Source organism: Salvelinus namaycush, chromosome 22 (assembly GCF_016432855.1).
Source record: "Salvelinus namaycush isolate Seneca chromosome 22, SaNama_1.0, whole genome shotgun sequence".
Taxonomy (NCBI): Eukaryota; Metazoa; Chordata; class Actinopteri; order Salmoniformes; family Salmonidae; genus Salvelinus; species Salvelinus namaycush.
Window position 1 is genome coordinate 5,729,913 of NC_052328.1, and position 14,572 is coordinate 5,744,484.

The 14,572-nt window shown below is 41.8% G+C and overlaps 4 protein-coding genes across 5 annotated transcripts in view; 2 read left to right on the plus strand and 2 right to left on the minus strand.

Annotated features, from left to right (window-relative positions):
* Positions 1–1,575, minus strand: part of LOC120017477 (inactive tyrosine-protein kinase 7-like) — a 186,699-nt gene extending 185,124 nt beyond the window's left edge. Inside the window, exon 1 of the mRNA XM_038960250.1 lies at positions 1,079–1,575. Within this exon, the coding sequence (XP_038816178.1) occupies positions 1,079–1,199 (121 nt within the window). The 5' untranslated portion in view covers positions 1,200–1,575. The remainder of the gene's footprint in view (positions 1–1,078) is intronic.
* Positions 1,576–7,141: 5,566 nt separating this feature from the next.
* LOC120017361 (zinc metalloproteinase nas-4-like) lies at positions 7,142–7,986 on the minus strand. The gene is made up of 4 exons (XM_038960111.1): positions 7,983–7,986; positions 7,652–7,733; positions 7,258–7,379; positions 7,142–7,146 (listed from the first exon to the last, which is right to left on the minus strand). Exons 1-4 carry the CDS (start codon positions 7,984–7,986, stop codon positions 7,142–7,144), a joined length of 213 nt encoding a protein of 70 aa, XP_038816039.1.
* A 3,108-nt stretch (positions 7,987–11,094) lies between these two features.
* Positions 11,095–13,658, plus strand: LOC120017478 (trichohyalin-like). 2 transcript variants are annotated; one of them, XM_038960252.1, is made up of 2 exons: positions 11,095–12,854; positions 13,169–13,658. In XM_038960252.1, the coding sequence occupies exon 1, from the start codon at positions 11,157–11,159 to the stop codon at positions 12,651–12,653; it is 1,497 nt and encodes a 498-aa protein (XP_038816180.1). In that variant the 5' UTR covers positions 11,095–11,156; the 3' UTR covers positions 12,654–12,854; positions 13,169–13,658. The 2 variants fall into 2 exon arrangements, with proteins under 2 accessions (XP_038816180.1, XP_038816179.1); XM_038960251.1 differs by having other exon boundaries at positions 11,095–13,287; positions 13,431–13,655.
* The window catches only part of LOC120017362 (adenosine kinase-like), a 12,838-nt gene continuing 10,993 nt past the window's right edge, over positions 12,728–14,572 (plus strand). Inside the window, exon 1 of the mRNA XM_038960112.1 lies at positions 12,728–12,790. Within this exon, the coding sequence (XP_038816040.1) occupies positions 12,728–12,790 (63 nt within the window). The remainder of the gene's footprint in view (positions 12,791–14,572) is intronic.

Here is a 14,572-nt window from a genome sequence, read left to right on the forward strand (position 1 = left end):
TAGATAGAAAACAGAAAGACTGAACGACTGGGTCGCGTGTCTGGCAACCGAACCAATAGAACGAACGACCAGTCGTAGCAACCCTAGATTTGTGTCAGGACTATATCTTGTGGAAGGATGAAATAGTATGAATAAATTCATCAAAAAAAGTTTAATGAAAATATGTCAATCATTATTTAAATATGTTGGTAACCCGTTGTATAAAAGTGATAATGCCCTCGAAGCCGGTGTTTGGAGGATATATTGGCACGGTTTGCAGGCCCGAGACGAACAACACCCGTGACAATATATCCTCCAAATACCGGCTTCTCGGGTATTATCGCGTAATTATACAACTACTTTTTTTTGCCAAAGCAGAGATGCTGTGGGAAAAAATTGCCGCCCTACAGATGTCTATATCTGTCCCTAATACTAGTAAAGGCTGGTGCACTACTTTTGTACTAATATATATATATATATATATATATATATATATATATATATATATATATATATATATATATATATATATATATATATATATACAATTCTATTTATTTATTTATTTTCCTTCTTCTGGGTGTGCTGAAGCACCCCTACTTCCCAGGGCTATGTCTGCTACAGTATCTTTTTATTGTTAAGATTATTTCAGGTTGAGAGAAGGGGCATATCAGCATGTTTCGAAAACCGTTTTGCAAACGATTATTAACATTTCTAAACATTAACACACAGCGTCGGATTGTAGTTCACAGGCAGCCAACCGTGGGCAGTTATCTACCGAAAACCCTATGAAGAAGCTAATGTCAAACTTGATCTAGAGAAACTGTATCACAACCGGCCGTGATTGGGAGTCCCATAGGGCGGCGCACAATTGTCCCAGCGTCTTCCGAGTTTGGCCGGTGTAGGCCATCATTGTAAATAAGAATTTGTTCTTAACTGACTTGCCTAGTTAAATAAAAGGTTAAATACAATTTACAAAAAATGGCAAATAATGTATAGAAACTCCGCGCTTAAATTCCTTAGCTCGGACAATACTTTATGAGCTAATAGGCTGTTCGTGTGCAGACTACAGTGAATGCCTTGCGAGTTTATAGCTTACCTTTCATGCAAATAATGCCAATTGAGAGGAAAGTAGCCACCGGTGGCTTTCTGGTGTTGGTAACCTCAGAGTTTGTATTGCCTTCTCGCCGTTGTCGGTCATTCTTCGTAGATAGTTCCATGATTGTAAGCTACTTGGTACTAGAGACTGTAGCGACAAAAGGAAAACAAGGAACTCCGCACGTCTGCGCCAAAAGAGCACAACCTATGCAGGTCGAGCAGAAGGTATGGAAGGTATGACAACCTACTTCAACCACCTCTCCGGGAATACGAAGAGGGAAGACAACCACGTAAAAGAGCACTGTTTAGATATGACTGAATAGTTAGATAAATTTGGAAAACAAGTTTGCCATATATCCCATGTTCTTCTTGTAGTCTGTGCAAATACTAGATTAATATTCCCAATATTTTGGTTGATTTCGTACTCCACCTCTCTCTTATGAGCCGTCCACCTAGAAATCCGATCAAAAGACCTGGTCAGTCCTGAACCCACATGAGTCTCCGGTGCCTGGAACTCGTCTTTTTCTCCTACAACGCGCACTCTTACTCACTCCCATTGCCGTCGCTTCCGGTATCTAGGCTGGTAATCGCATGCTAGGGATAAAGAATACAATGCTGCTTCCCTCTGGTTGAAAGTAGTCAGGAGAGATTTGTTCAACGTGTATTAAATAACTTCATTGTTATGGAAACACTATAACTCCACTGCAAATTATTTAAAATAACCTAAGTTAATGGGTCATTTCCTAAATGTACAGTTTGTATAGCCTAACAAATTATTTCGATTTCTCAGCCAGGCGCAATTCAAAACAAGTATTGGTCACATACACGTGTTTAGCAGATGTTATTGCGTGTGTAGTGAAATGCTTGTTACCTTGTTACCTTTATGCATCCTGGACTTTGGCGATCAAAGGGTCAAGTTTACACTGAAAGTCTGTCCACTCGTGGACACTTCTGTAATAACACGTTCATTACTAGCCTACAAGTTAGGAAAGGCATAAGAATAGAATCTTCTTGATTGGCATTCATCTCATGAATAGATCTTGTGAATAAAGGCAAAGCCAGCCACATCGCCGACACCATCGCCTCGCTTCTAGCTAAACACCTTCTTCGCCTGCTTTGAGGATAATAACATGAGCCGCCAACATGGGTCCCCAGCACTCACGAGGACTATGTGCTCCTGATCTCTGTGGCCAATGTGAGTAAGACATGTATGCGGGTTAAGACTAGCAAGGCTGCCGGCCCAGACAGCATCCCAAGCGGCATCCTCAGAGCATGTGCAGACCAGCTGGCTGGAGTGTTTACAGCCTTCTCTCACAAACCCAGTCTTTTGTCCCCACTTGATTCAAGATGTCTACCATCGTTCCTGTACCCAAGAAAGCGAAGGTAACTGAACTAAATGTTTATTCCCCGTAGCACTTATTTCTGTAATCATGAAGTGCTTTGAGAGGCTAGTTACGGTCTGAAACCCTCCCTGTGCAACTGGGTCCTGGACTTCCTGACAGGCCGACACCAAGTGGTGAAGATAGGCAACAACTCCTCAACACAGGGGCCCACATGAGTGCGTGCTCAGCCCACTCCTGTTCATCCATGACTGTGTGGCCATGCACGTCTCCAACTCAATCATGAAGTTTGCTGACGACACAACAGTGGTAGGCCTGATTACCAACAACAACGAGACAGCTTAACAGGAAGGAGGTGAATGCCGTGGCGGAGTGGTGAAAGGAAAATAACCTCTCCCTCAACGTCAACAAAACGAAGGAGCTGATTGTGGACAACAGGAGACAGCAGAGAGAGCACTCCCCCACCCACATAGACGGGGCCGCTGTGGAGAAGGTAAAAAGTCTCAAGTTTCTCGGCGCACACATCACTGACGACCTGAAATGGTCCCTTCACACAGACAGTGTGGTGAAGAAGGCACAACAGCGCCTCTTCAACCTCAGGAGGCTGAAGAAATTTGTCTTGGCCGCTAAGACCCTCACAAATTTATACAGAGCATCCTGTCGGGCAGTATCACCGCTTGGTACGTCAACTGCACCGTCAGAGACCGCAGGGCTCTCCAGAGGGTAGTGTGGACAGCCCATCGCATCATCTGGGGCACACTGCCTATCCTCCAGGACATCTACTGCAACCGGTGTCACAGAAATGCCAAGAACATCGTCAAGGACTCCAGCCACCCGGGCCACGGCCTGTTCACCCCGCTACCTTCTAGGAGGCGTAGACAGTACAGGTGCATCAAAGCGGGGACTGAGAGACTGATAAACAGATTCTATCTCCAGGCCATCAGAATGTTTAACAGTCACCACTAGCTTGTCTCCGCCCAGTATCCTGCCCTGAACCTCAGACACTGTCACTAGCCGGCAACCACCCGGTACTCTACCCTGCACCTTAGATCCCGCTGCCCTATGTACATATAGTCAACATTGGTCACTTTAATCATGTTTACACACTATTTAACACACTTTATACAGTATATACTGTGTTCTGGTCATGGCTCATGCTGTAAATACCGCTATACTCACCTTTTCTATTAACATATTGTTCATAATGTCTATACACACCATTCACATATATATTACTTATATCCTTGAAGCTAATTTCCTGAAATTCCATACATTTTCCTATGGGGTTTGTACTGTCTATTTATATAATGTTGTCTCGACATAGCTCATTCTAATATTTCTATTACTGTACATGGCATTTTAGTTACACTGTTTATACTCACCGCATATTTATTTATATACTGGATTCTTGACATAGCTCACTTTAATATATCTACTGCTATACATATCATGCCTAGGATATCTTGTGTAAATTCATCCGGTGTAGGTACGTATGGATTGCATTCGGACTACTGTTACAGTGCTATTTGGGTTGGTAATGGATTTTTCCCCGACATTTCTTGATTTCTTGTCCATTTTTATTTATTTTATTATTTGTGTACCTAACTTTTTTCTGTATTGTTAGGAGCTTGTAAAATAAGCATGTCGCTGCATCCGCTATAAAATCTCAAATCAAATCAAATTGTATTGGTCGCGTAACATATTTTGCAGATGTAATCGCAGGTGCAGCTGAATGCTTATGTTTCTATCTCAAACAGTGAAGTTTCCCTAACAATACAAAACAATTCACACAAATCCCTCAAAATAAAAATGAAGACATTAAGAAGTATCAGAACGAGCAATGTCAGAGCTCGGAATACGAATATATATACAGTTGAAGTCGGAAGTTTACATACAGTTAGGTTGGAGTCATTAAAACTTGTATTCAACCACTCCACAAATTTCTTGTTAACAAACTATAGTTTTGGCATGTCGGACATCTACTTTCGGACATCTACTTTGTACATGACACAAGTAATTTTTCAAAAAATTGTTTACAGACAGATTATTTCACTTATAATTCACTGTATCACAATTCCAGTGGGTCAGAAGTTTACATACACTAAGTTGAATGTGCCTTTAAACAGCTTGGAAAATTCCAGAAAATGATGTCATGGCTTTAGAAGCTTCTGATAGGCTAATTGACATCTTTTGAGTCAATTGGAGGTGTACCTGTGGATGTATGTGGATGAAAATCAAAAGAAATCAGCCAAGACCTCAGAAAAAACAATCTAGACCTCCACAAGTCTGGTTTATCTTTGGGAGCAATTTCCAAATGCCTGAAGGTACCACGTTCATCTGTACAAGCAATAGTATGCAAGTACAAACACCATGGGACCACACAGCCTTCATACCAAGGCCTACTTATAGCCAGCAGCATACCACCCTGCATACCACTGCTGGCTTGCTTCTGAAGCTAAGCAGGGTTGGTCCTGGTCAGTCCCTGGATGGGAGACCAGATGCTGCTGGAAGTGGTGTTGGAGGGCCAGTAGGAGGCACTCCTTCCTCTGGTCTAAAAAAAATAAATATCCCAATACCCCAGGGCACTTCCCTGTGTAGGGTGCCGTCTTTCGGATGGGACTTTAAACGGGTGTCCTGACTCTCTGAGGTCATTAAAGATCGCATGGCACTTATCCTAAGAATAGGGGTGTTAACCCCAGTGTCCTGGCTAAATTCTCAAACCACCACAGTCACATAATAATCCCCAGTTAACAATTAACTCATTTATCCTCCTCTCCCCTGTAACTATTCCCCAGGTTGTTGCTGTAAATGAGAATGTGTTCACAGTGAACTTACCTGGAAAAATAACGGATGAACATAAAATACTGCTCAGGAAGGAGAAGTGTTATGTCTCCTAGAGATAAGTGTCCTTTTGTGTGAAAAGTGCAAATCAATCCCAGAACAACAGCAAAGGACCATGTGAAAATGCTGGAGGAAACATTTACAAAGTATCTATATCCACAGTAAAACGAGTCCTATCTCAACATAACCTGAAAGGCCGCTCAGCAAGGAAGAAGCCACTGCTCCAAAACCGCCATAAAAAAGCCAGACTACGGTTTGCAACTGCACATGGGGACAAAGACTGCACTTTTTAAAGAAATGTCTTCTGCTCTGATGAAACAAAAATAAAACTGTTTGGAGGAGAAAGGGGGAGGCTTGCAAGCCAAAGAACACCATCCCAACCGTGCAGCACGGGGGTTGCAGCATCATGTTGTGGGGGTGCTTTGCTGCAGGAGAGACTGGTGAACTTCACAAATTAGATGGCTGCATGAGTAAGGAAAAGTATGTGGATATATTGAAGAAACATCAAGACATCAGTCAGGACATTAAAACTTGGTCGCAAATGGGTCTTCCAAATGGACAATGACCCCAAGCATACTTCCAAAGTTGTGGCAAAATAGCTTAATGACAAAGTCAAGGTATTGGACTGGCCATCACAAAGCCCTGACTTCAATCCTATAGAAAATTTGTGGGCAGAACTGAGAAAGCATGTGCGAGCAAGTAGGCCTACAAACCTGACTCAGTTACAACAGTTCTGTCAGGAGGAATGGGCCAAAATTCACCCAACTTATTGTGGGAAGCTTGTGGAAGGCTACCCGAAATGTTTGACCCAAGTTAAACAATTTCAAGGCAATGCTACCAAATACTAATTGAGTGTATGTAAACTTCTGACCCACTGGGAACGTGAAAGAAATATAACTGAAATAAATCTTGATTATTCTGACAGTTCACATTCTTAAACTATAGTGGTGATCCTAACTAACCTAAGACAAGGAATTTTTACTAGGATTAAATGTCAGGAATTGTTTAAAACAGAGTTTAAATGTATTTGGCTAAGGCGTATGTAAACTTCCGACTTCAACTGTAGATATTCCACTAAAAACCTGCCCTTTCCAACTACAATAGTTATTTACAACATTGTCTACACTATTTCTGATCACTTAATTTTAATGGACAAAAAAGGCTGTCAAAAACAAGGATATTTCTAAGTGACCGCAAACTTTTGAACGGTAGTGTGTGTATACATCTTTATGTATATTTGTTAAGTATTCCATGCTAAAAGGTGGGCCACGTTCATGGTACCGGTTATCCTGAATTGAGCTCAAGAGTTTACCAAAGTTCTCGTCAACTCAAACCTGTTTCGTAGTACACCCTTCCAGAGGGCGACATTCTGATTTTGGTGAGTCTATGATCCCTGCTGTCTAAGTCCTGTGTTACAGCGTCATCGTTTTTAAATAATTTGTTGCCTAGCTAGTCAGCCAAGTTTTATACCTTAATCACCATTAATTTAAGTCGTCTCTCCTGCTATGCTAGATCTACTTCATCTCTGATCCCACCTTGGGATGTATGATGAGCATAGCTGAGAAGGTCCATTATAGAATGAAATAGAACACTGCAAGAAACATCACACTGACTGGATTCTTTTCAGTCTAGGTCATTGTATTTATTTCCAAGACAAGTGCAGTGGAATAGGCCTAATTCAAGGCAGCAAGAGCACACAGGACAAATTAAACTACTGCCTGCTGCTGAACACACGTATAATACATCAGAAAGCTTTAAGGGACTAGTTCAACTTATTCATTGTTGAGAAGTTAAAATGTCAGTGCCATTTGTGTTGGAATCTTCAGTCGACAGCAGCGGTGTTGAAATCTTCGATGGTGTAATAAATGCTAAACTGTGCATTGTTATTCTGTGAAAGACAGGACATGAACATGGTTAGAATACAGCACGAGAATGACTGCATTTAAAAAGGCAGCCCAACTCTGATATTTTTCCTGTCTCTGTGTGTGCATGTCTTTACCACATTGATAGAGTTTGTTAAGGTGTGTTATGTCCAGGGGGCTCAGGTGATTTCTCTGTCCAATCTGGACTCCACTCTTCTTGGAGCCAATAGTGGGGTTCCGGTTTGATGAGAAGTAGTATCTGCCAGGAGAAACCAGACTTGCTACTTTAACACAAGGACTGCGTCACAATGCCACCCTATTCCCAATATAGTGCACATAGTTTGACCAGAGCCCAGGTAAAAAAGTGACCTAAATAGGGAACCATTGGGTACGCACCGGGAAATGTTACTGGAGCTGGATACTGTACACAGGCCCAGTAAAACTAATATTTACTTATTGCCAGCAGTTTAAAAACAAGGTGAGTAAAATTAGGACTTTAGTGGGAATAAGGAGGAGAGGAGTGTGACTGACGTTCCGTAGTGCATTATGGAGTCGTAGTCATAGGGCAGGTCCTGAGTGTCTCCTTTCTTCACCTTAAAGTTATCTTCTTTTCCTGGATGTTAAAAGAGTTACAAGAGGCAGATGTGACTGGTGGACACTGCTGGGTGTGAATGTGATATAAGGGAATGAAAATGGAAATGTAGACAAGTTGAGATGGAAACCATTAAGTTGAACCTCTAGCAGGAGGAAACTCTACAGGATTCAAGGCATGAATATTTAATCTTACCTAATGAAACCCATTGCGGGTGGTAATGTAACAAAACTGCCCTCAAAAACGAGCTTACATGTTATCCCAGGATACCCATTACGGGTGGCAACTGTAAAAGGTATATTTTACACCAGGATACCCATTACAGGTGGTAACTGTAGATGACAATGTAGAGTTATTCGCGTCAGGTAAAGTTAGTGAACAAGGTTGCTGCAGTCACGCTAGGGGAAATTCGCAGGAGTTAACAAATTCAGTTAAATTCTACATAATTGGAAATGAGTGTATAAAATACATAGTTATGCATAGTATTGGTCTCAAACTGAAGAACACTGATGGTTACTGGTGTAAGATTCTCTCTGGTGTTTACAGAACTGGTGCTGTGAGATTAGGATATCATGATTCAAGGCTGCTATGATATTAGGCTATCAGGACCTGCTTAGACAAAGCAATTTCAACAGTAGAGAAAAGGGTTGCAATGGATGGGGAAATGAATGGCTGCAGTATTTCCGTTTTAATAAGTACATGATAAATGGAACGTTAAGGCATAAATGTATGAAAGACTATACTTATTTTAAACTAATGTTGTTCTGTCTATTAAATGTTATATAGCGTTTCATGTTGTGTGGACCCCAGGAAGAGTAGCTGCTGCTTAGGCAGTACCTAATAAAATACTAAATGTCAATAGTTATTCTATACGGTCTTCACTCCAGACCACAAAAAGCTGAATCTGGTATGTTAGTGTTGGGCTGGTACAAAAGCCTGCACACTGCAGCTCTTCCATGGGACAAATGGACTAAGACCTCCTCTGCAAAAACGTAAAAAATGATGTACAGTTTTTATTATGAATACATTTCTTTCTTGTTGTCCCATAAATTTCACTTAGTAAAAATGATTTAATGTCAACGCAAAATTGATTGTGAGGACGAACAAAGGTACTTTTTACATAGTTCTAGGTGCATCCCAAATCAACCCTATAAAGTACATTATCAACCATGGTCAAAAGTAGTACACTATGTAGGGAATAGTGTCCCATCAGAGGACAACCACTCATGATGCATCATGTACAGTAGCTGTGAAGTGATACACATTGCTACAGTGTGGTTTTTACTATGTTTATGAGCTTACTAGTACTAAATATACTGTATTTCAAACATAGAAGTGGATAAATTGGTTAACAGGCCTATGTGGCTCTGGTGTTTGCTGTCTGTCAGGGTGGGGGTGGTCTCCCATGGCACCACATTACATCACAATTGTGATGTCATAAATGATTGTATTTACTGTTATGATGACAGCCTAAATGGTTTGACATAGCGTTACTGTCACATTACAGCAACACTTACAAGTTCAATTCAGGGTCAAAATCATTTCTATATTTTTGATGGTTATTTTTTAAGTGATTGGTAAGTAGTTGTGACCACTTGTGATTTAGTGTGAAAAGGCCTACTTTGTGACACAGTTTAATTTAGATGATTTAAATAATATAATAATATTTTGAAGCCATGTTGTATCTTTTTCAGGATTACTGTAATTGAAGGAACTATGGGAAAGTTCTCCTTCCCAAGGATCATCATAAGAATGGTTAGAATCTCTTTTCTCTCACCACCCTCATAGTCAAAACTCCAGTGATTTAAAATCATCACTTTGACATATAGACCTATGAGCTTTTCTAGGATTGAAAATAACAAACTTGTATCACGATAACCTCATTACTGACTGCATGTTTGTCATCATTTTCATTTCTAGCCATGGGCAAAGCGGACTGCACAGGACGATTTCTGCACAGAAACTACTGAACTCCACAGGCCCAGAACACACCAGCCTCACAACTCCCCAGCCTTAATGTAAGTCCCATCTGCAGGCTAAATCTACGACCCACTAAAGTGGTCCAGACTAATCATGTATGGCCAATCAGTGTAAACTTTGTACTAACTACGGCTTGATCTAGTGTCAACATTATACCTTATTGATATTGTATATCAATGAAATACAATGGAAGGCACATAATAATCCAATGAGTATAATAAAATATACCATGTTCTATTCTCAATATCCCTACTGCCCTAAAGGTGTGTAGGCAGGGCAAGGAGAACACCGATTCAACCCAGAAGAAGAGGAAAAAGAAGAGACTAAATGAGAAGGGAACCCAGGTTGAACTAGGCATGCGGGAGGATATCCATGACCTTGACCTCGCCCATTGGAGATTGGCTAGAGAGACATGGAGAACTGAGCGAGGAAACATAAGGGAGATTAAGGCGCTGTATGGAGAAATATTTAGGCTGCACCAACTCTTGGAGGAGGTAACAAGAGCAGTTTTCTTTAATCAGACTTTCATATAAGTAGATATACTGTAGTTGCTTTAGATGTTCCCAATCCTGATACACAGAAATGAGATCTAAATAGATAGAATAGTGAAATAAGAAGGCAAGAAAAAAACGGAACACTGGAAGTATTCAGAGGAAGGTCTGCATTCTGCACTGGTAGTATTCTCAGGAAGGTCTGCATTCTGCACTGGTAGTATTCTCAGGAAGGTCTGCATTCTGCACTGGTAGTATTCTTAAGAAGGTCTGCATTCTGCAATGGTAGTATTCTTAGGAAGGTCTGAATTCTTAGACAAAAGTTGAAAAAGAATGGAAGAATTTCTGAATTGGAATGATTCCAAAAGTTCATTTTCCTAATAGGCTAATATACAGTAATAAAACATGTTTTCTCTATGATATTTATTACCCATACACATGTAATTGTTTTAAGATGGTAATAACAATCACCATCAAGCTTTTAAGTAATACAAATGTGTCTGTCATCATACAGATTGGGGTGGATAAAGAGGTGATCAAGCAGCGCTCCACCTCCTCCATTCTTTGTCCCGTCTCCCCGACACTGCCAGCTTTCCCCTGGTACAACCTCCATAGGTACCTCGCCAACAGCCAATCGGAGCCTGACCAGCATGCTGCCGGCACCCAGAAGGACCCATCTAAGAAACACTCAATCTTTCCCCCTCTGGACACACAGAGCTGCACCTCCCCTGATAAATGGCCTCCTTCTCAGTTCAAGACGTCACACCCACACGCTTCACACCGATTTGCTGTCCCATCCCACCCCCTGGCTTCCGGCCCTCCTGCCCGGATGAGACAGACCCATCCGCACGTCCACCCCAGGTCCTCATTGACTGGCCAGGAAAAGGTTAAGGATGAGGTCAACAGGCCAGAGATTGCATTGCCTGAGGAATTGTCTGAGGAAGTTCAACGGAGAGGCGCAGAAATTGCGAATATGTATAAAGCACAGCTGAAAGAGAGGATGGCCCAAAAGAGAAAGGAAGAGATTCTGAAGAAAAGGGTAAACAACGATGACAAGAACGATGACACTGAGGCCTCCTGCTCCTCAGCAGTAGAACAATCCAATACCCCTGCCACAGCCACCGAGCGCCCGGCCAGCCCAGACGCCACGCCATTGGCCGCCCGAGAGGACACTCAGGGGGACACCCAGCAGGACCTGGCAGAGGTTGTGAATGTGCTCAAGAGGCAATCATCTGATCTATACCTGCCTGACGACGTTTGTGAGGAGTCACTCACATGGAAGTCCATTTACGAGGAGCTGTGCCCGCTCGCTCACAGGGTGAACACAGAAGCTGACTACATCAAGGCGCTCCGCGTCATCACTGAGAAGGCTGTGACTCCCTCGTGCTCGTCTGAGGATGATGTGTCTCAGAGTGTGAGTGAGGTCACAAGTCAGGAGGGGAGTAGTGAAAGTGAGGAGAGCATGAGTGGACAACAGCAGAGATGTCTACACCGGGAACCTTATGGTGAGAGGGACAGGAAGGAGATTGATAGTGGTAAAATGGAAGGGAGATATGCAACCGCCAATGCATTGTCTATGATGGCAAGCAGAGGGAAAGACGAACTTAATGCCATGAGCTACGCAGACAGGATCAAATATTTCAAGGACGAGGCTAAGAGAAATGAAGAGATGATGAAGATTGAAAGGAGGAAGGAAAAAGCCAGGGACGAAGAGCTCAAAAAGTGGGAAAAGAGACAGAAGAAATTGAATGAGGAGGAAAGGAAAAGGACAGAAAATATGGAAAAAAACAAGTTAGAGGAGCAGAGGAAAAGGGAGAAGGCAGAGATGAAACTAAAGATCGAACATGAGAAAAAGAGACAAGAGCAAGAGAAAAAAAGAAAGAAAAAAGAAAGAAAGAAGCAGGAGATGCAACAGAAGGCCCGTGCAAAAGAAGAGAAAAAGAGGGCAGAGGAAGAGAAAAAGATGGAGAAAAAGAGGATGGAGGAGGAGAGGAACAGGGAAAAGGAGAGAATGAAGGTGTTGGAGATGCAGCAAAAGGCACGAGAGAAAGAAGAGAAGAGGAGGAAAGAGGAACAGAAAAGGACATTGAAGATACAGCAGGAACAAGAGAAGGAGGAACAGAAAAGGCAGACAAGGATACGGGACGAGGATAAGAAGAAAGCAGAGCTTCAAAGAATAAAAGATCACGAGGCCAGGTTCAAGATGGAGATGGAGAAACTGTATGAGAGAGAAGAGAGGAATGCACAGATTGAAAGAGAAAAGAGGCGTGCGCTGTGTCAGAAAAAAGGGCAGACACAGAGAGCAAAACAGGTGGTGGCATACGAGGTCACAGCATCTACATCGGACGCCTCTGTGCGGAGGGAAGAGAGGGAGCAGCGTCCAGAGACCGCTCACGCACAGTCTGCGAAGAGGAGAACAAAGAAGAAGCAGAAGAAAGCGGCGGATGAGGCATTGACAACTTTTGAGTAGATGACAAAAGAAAATACTAACAAAAAAAATGAGAAAATAAGCAAAAGGAGGAAAATATTATAAGGAAGCCAGGCATGAGGGTGAAGAGGAGGAAACATGAGAGAGGAGGAAGGGAGACCAGAGTGGTTTATCAGGAGGTCAGTAGAAGATACAGAATTCAAGTTCTGATGGACAGAATCAGGAAGGACCATGGGATAAAAGGTAAATGAGATTAGCAGTAAAGAGCTGAGTGGATCAAAAGAAAGTAATGGAAAACACAAGGGGGGAGGCAAGATAAACAGAGACCCAGAAAAAAGAGGTGAAAACATTTTATAAGAGTAAAAGAGAGGAGATTGAACTAGAATTCCGATGGACATATGGCCAAAATAACTATCTAAATAACTAAGGATGAGAAGAAAAGGAGAAGACCAAGAGCACAGGAAAAAGAGCCAACAGACATGTCAAAAAGAACTAAAGTCTGCCTCTTCTACTTCTCTTTTAAAGTTGCTTTGGTTTCCTTTTGTCCTCTTTCCAAGCCTGTTCAAGTCTGAGATAGATGAAAAGAGCAGCCAAAGAAACAGATCTGTTGAAGCATCAATAGGAAAGGATGTAAGGGAGGGAGGCAGGAAGAGGAAAACACAGAAGAGCAGATGAGGTAAGTGCTTGGGCTTGTGATGAGAGGATAGGGGCTCCAGAACTGGGGTTCATGATTGAAAATTCTCAGACAAATGTATTACTGTGAATCCCATTCGTTCAATGACTGTTTGATTCATTCCTGACGGGATAATTGTTTTACAGGATGTTCTGCTTCCATGTGGATTGACAGCATTGCTTTCATGAGCTGCTGGAGGACACCATGGAGGAAGAGGGAGAGGGTCTATGATAGGCAGTTTGCCATGGCCCTAAATGGGCTTTTGGATGTTAATTCTTCCTGCTTTATATCATACAACTTTACAATAAAAATGAATTGCACGCATCAGCCTTTTCTGTTTGATTGTGATCAGTGCAGTAGTAGTAAGATTGGTGTAAACCCAAGGAATATTCTGGCAGTAGTGTTCAGTTGGTATAAAATAGTGTGATAAGAAATGATCAATATCTTATGAAAACAATATGGAGATAGAAATATCAAAAGAAGTGTTGCATTTACTTAGTAATAGCTATTTCTCCCTCATAGAGAATGGTGTCCTTGTTGTGATCAGTCCATCGACAAATGCATGTATGCGCGCACACACACCCACAGAGAGTTAGTCATGATTTCCCTGAGTCATCAGACTCTGGTGAAGGTTTCTTTGCATATTGAGCAGTCTGTGTTGTATCCTTGCTGGACTCATCTATAACAATCTCGAAGGCCGTCTCTTCTTCTACCCTCTTCACTTTCTCCCCTTTCGCTGCAAGGATTTCCTCAATGTTCCTTTAGGGAAAAAAACATGAATAATAAATAAAAATATTCAGGAATAATACTCGTCTTAAGGAGGCTACACACTTCATGCAAACAGAGCGAAGGAGCATCGTATATAGTTTGTTCCAAAACTCAAGTACCTACAACTGTGTGAGAAAATGATGCTGCATTTGCGCCAGAAGTTAATTGACAGCATGCCAGGGCAGATTGCAGAGGTCTTGAAAAGAAGGGTCAACACTGCCACTATTGACTCTTTGCATCAACTTCATGTAATTGTCATAAAAGTCTTTGACACTTATGAAATGCTTGTAATTATACGTCAGTATTCCATAGTAACATCTGACAAAATATCTAAAGACACTGAAGCAGCAAACTTTGTGGAAATATATTTGTGTCATTCTCAGAACTTTTGGCCACAAGGATATTCATTTCCCCAATTGATAGTGATTTGCACAGAAGAGAAATGGAACTGCAGTCATAAGTGAATCCCGTATTAATAGGTTGTAACGTTTGTGTGGACTAAAGGGCCCTACACACTTCA